The sequence below is a fragment of the Cebus imitator genome, unplaced genomic scaffold, assembly GCF_001604975.1.
Source record: "Cebus imitator isolate Cc_AM_T3 unplaced genomic scaffold, Cebus_imitator-1.0 Scaffold153, whole genome shotgun sequence".
Classification (NCBI taxonomy): domain Eukaryota; kingdom Metazoa; phylum Chordata; class Mammalia; order Primates; family Cebidae; genus Cebus; species Cebus imitator.
In genome coordinates this window covers 4806712-4809524 of record NW_016107468.1, presented here as the reverse complement: position 1 = coordinate 4809524, position 2813 = coordinate 4806712, and the positions used below count along the sequence as shown (strand labels likewise).

At 55.1% G+C, this 2813-nt stretch overlaps 1 protein-coding gene across 1 annotated transcript in view; it reads right to left on the bottom strand.

Moving 5' to 3' along the window:
* Positions 1-1772: 1772 nt before the first annotated feature.
* LOC108314440 overlaps positions 1773-2813 on the bottom strand; it is a 24477-nt gene continuing 23436 nt past the window's right edge. Inside the window, exon 5 of the mRNA XM_037743777.1 lies at positions 1773-1940. Within this exon, the coding sequence (XP_037599705.1) occupies positions 1812-1940 (129 nt within the window). The 3' untranslated portion in view covers positions 1773-1811. The remainder of the gene's footprint in view (positions 1941-2813) is intronic.

Genomic DNA, 2813 nt, shown 5'->3' with positions numbered 1-2813 from the left:
TTTTTTTTTTTTGTAGAGATGGAATTTTACTGTGTTGGCCAGGCCGGTCTCGAACTCATGACCTCGTCATCTGCCCTCCGTGGCCTCCCAAAGTGCGGGGTTACAGGCATGTGCCACCATGCCTGGCCAAGAATCTTTTTACATGTTGTGTACCTGTAGCCTTAGTTACTCAGGAGGCTGAGGTGCGAGGATCATTTATGCCCAGGAGTTTGAGGCTGCAGTGGGTCATGACTGCACCACTGTACTCCAGCCTGGGTGACAGAGCCAGACCCCATCTCATAAGTAAGTAACACCAACCCCTCCACACCAAAGAAGCCCTCCTGCCATGTCTCCATCACTTCCCCCCTCCCAACTTCCAGTTCTGGGAAATCAAGACACGAAGGAGTCCACTCTGGGAAGTGCTAACATGTATTTATTTCACAAGGTGGGAGATGGGGTGAGGAGATGATCACCAATAAGATGTCACCAAATGAAACTCTCTGAATCCCACACAGGGCAAGGGGGAAGCTACAGGGTTCAGCTCTGGGCAGTGCTTGACCAGGGACAGCGCAGGGGAGAGAGATGGGACTGGGAGATGGGGCAGGCTTCTGCAGGGGCCTCCACAGGGCAGGGCTCAGCCTCATGCTTCCGGCCAGTGACATGGGCCAAACCCACACCCCTCGTCCTTCTCACCCTCCTCATCCCTATCGAGGCGAGCAATGAAGCAGCAAGCCCAGGGCCACACAGCTAGGTCAGCATGGTAACACGCTCCAAACAAACACACAGCCAGACACGCACGCACACTCCCTGCCACGCACAGCACACAGGCACACACACGCTCGTGCATGCACACGTGTTCATATATTAACTCTGATTTATATGTGCACCCTAACCAGAGGGCAATCGGAAAAAAATTATTACTCTTCAGAGAGGAAACGACTGCCTTCTCTGCCAGCCAGCAGAGCATGGGGTGAAATGAGGGGAGCCGAAAGCATCTTCGAGGTTCCCGGTAGCCTTCGCTGCAGCTCGTAAGTTCTGGATAATGGGTCCCTTCTGCTCCCCGGGGGCGGCCTCCGTCATCAGGGCTCCCGGTCCCTGACCCAGCTCCACCCTGCGGGGCCCTCGCGGCTGAGACCATGCTGCAGGCTTAGCCTGTTTCTGTCTCCGGCCTCTAGACAGAGGCAGGAGATCTGTCCCAAGCATGTTGATACGAGCCTAGTGCCCAGGTGACCAGGAGCGAAAGCATCAGCTCCATCCGAGTCATCTCAGGAGGGGCCAGAATAGTCCAGAACTGCAGTGCCAAAGCCACCCTGGTGGGAAGAGTTGGGGGCAGCGGCTGCCTTGGGGCGTGAACAGGCCGGTGTCATCTGGGCAGAAGCAACCTCGGAGGAACCAATGCCCAGGCCTCGCTGCCTCCTTTTAGGGCGGGGAGCTAGGACGTGGCTGAAGCTGCCGCTGCCTCCCACCGTGTCGACGGCTGGAGTTGAGCACCTGCTGCTGCAGGAGACAAGACGCAGGAGGGGACTCTGCTGGTCCCAGGTCCTGATTCGGGGATGGCAGATGTGGTGGAGAACTGGACAGCCTCACTCCTCAGTACCAGGTCCACATCAGAGGCTGCAGAAGACAGCTCTGGGCTTCCCAGGGAAGGGGTGGGGGCTTTTCCAGGGTGCGGGAACCCTGTGGGCAGCTGAATGCCTGAGAGGGACAGAGTATCCATCTGGGGTCCCTGTGCTGCCCTGGAGGGCCCGCTGAGCACCTGCCAGCCCCTTGCTGTCTCTCCGCCATGGCGGCTGGTCCTGGGGGCCAGGCTCCAGTGCTCCAGCTCTCTCTCTCTACTTGATGGAGTTCTTAATGGTCCACCTCTGACCCGTGCAGCTGCGAAGGATGAGGTCAATGCCAGCCAGGCCCCGGTTCTCCACCTCCAGGCAGCGCCCCGTGCCCTTGTTCATGATGGCTCCATTCTGGAAGGGGGCAAAATCAAGAACGGAGGAGAAAGAGAGAGAGGAAAAAGAGGAGAGAAAATGAGAAAAAGAGAAGGAGACAAAGAGAAGACAGAGGGGAGACGAGATACAGGAAAGAGAAGGAAAAAGCAAGAGACAAAGAGAAGACAAAGGGAACAGGGACAGAAAAAGAGGGAAGAGAAGAGAGGGAAAGAGAAAAAAGCGAGGAGAGGGAGAAGAGAGAGAGACAGAGAGAGAGAGAGAGCAACAGAAGGGGAGACAGAGAAAGGCGTGACCATCATGGTGCCTGGCACACAGCTTCCTGCAGAGAATCAGTTCCACCAAATTCTTTGCATGGGGCTGGGACAGGCAGTCACAGGACCTCCTCTGCGGACTCTGAAGTCAGAACCTAAGCAAGCTTCACCGGGATTGAGTGTCTGAATCAGGTGAGGAGCATTGGTCGGGGTGGGGTCGGGATGGGGAGTTTCTTGGGATGTTCTTGGTCTGACTTTCTCAGCACCCATGGCTGTGGGTCCTTAATGAATTTGAGGGAAGTCCCCCTCACTACTCTCTCAGGATTGGTCAGAGCTCAACTGAGGTGGCAATCAGAACTGATCAGAATTGATCAGAACCTAGCAGTGAGGTAGGAATCAGAACTGATCAGAATTAATCAGAGCCTAGCACTGAGGTAGGAACGAGAAATGATCAGAGCCTAGCACTGAGGTAGGAATCAGAAATGAGCAGAATTGATCAGAGCCTAGCACTGAGGTAGGAATCAAAACCGATCCAAACTGATCAGAGCCTACCACTGAGGTGGCAATCAGAAATGATCAGAATTGATCAGAGCCTAGCACTGAGGTATGAATCAGAAATGATCAGAATTGATCAGAGCCT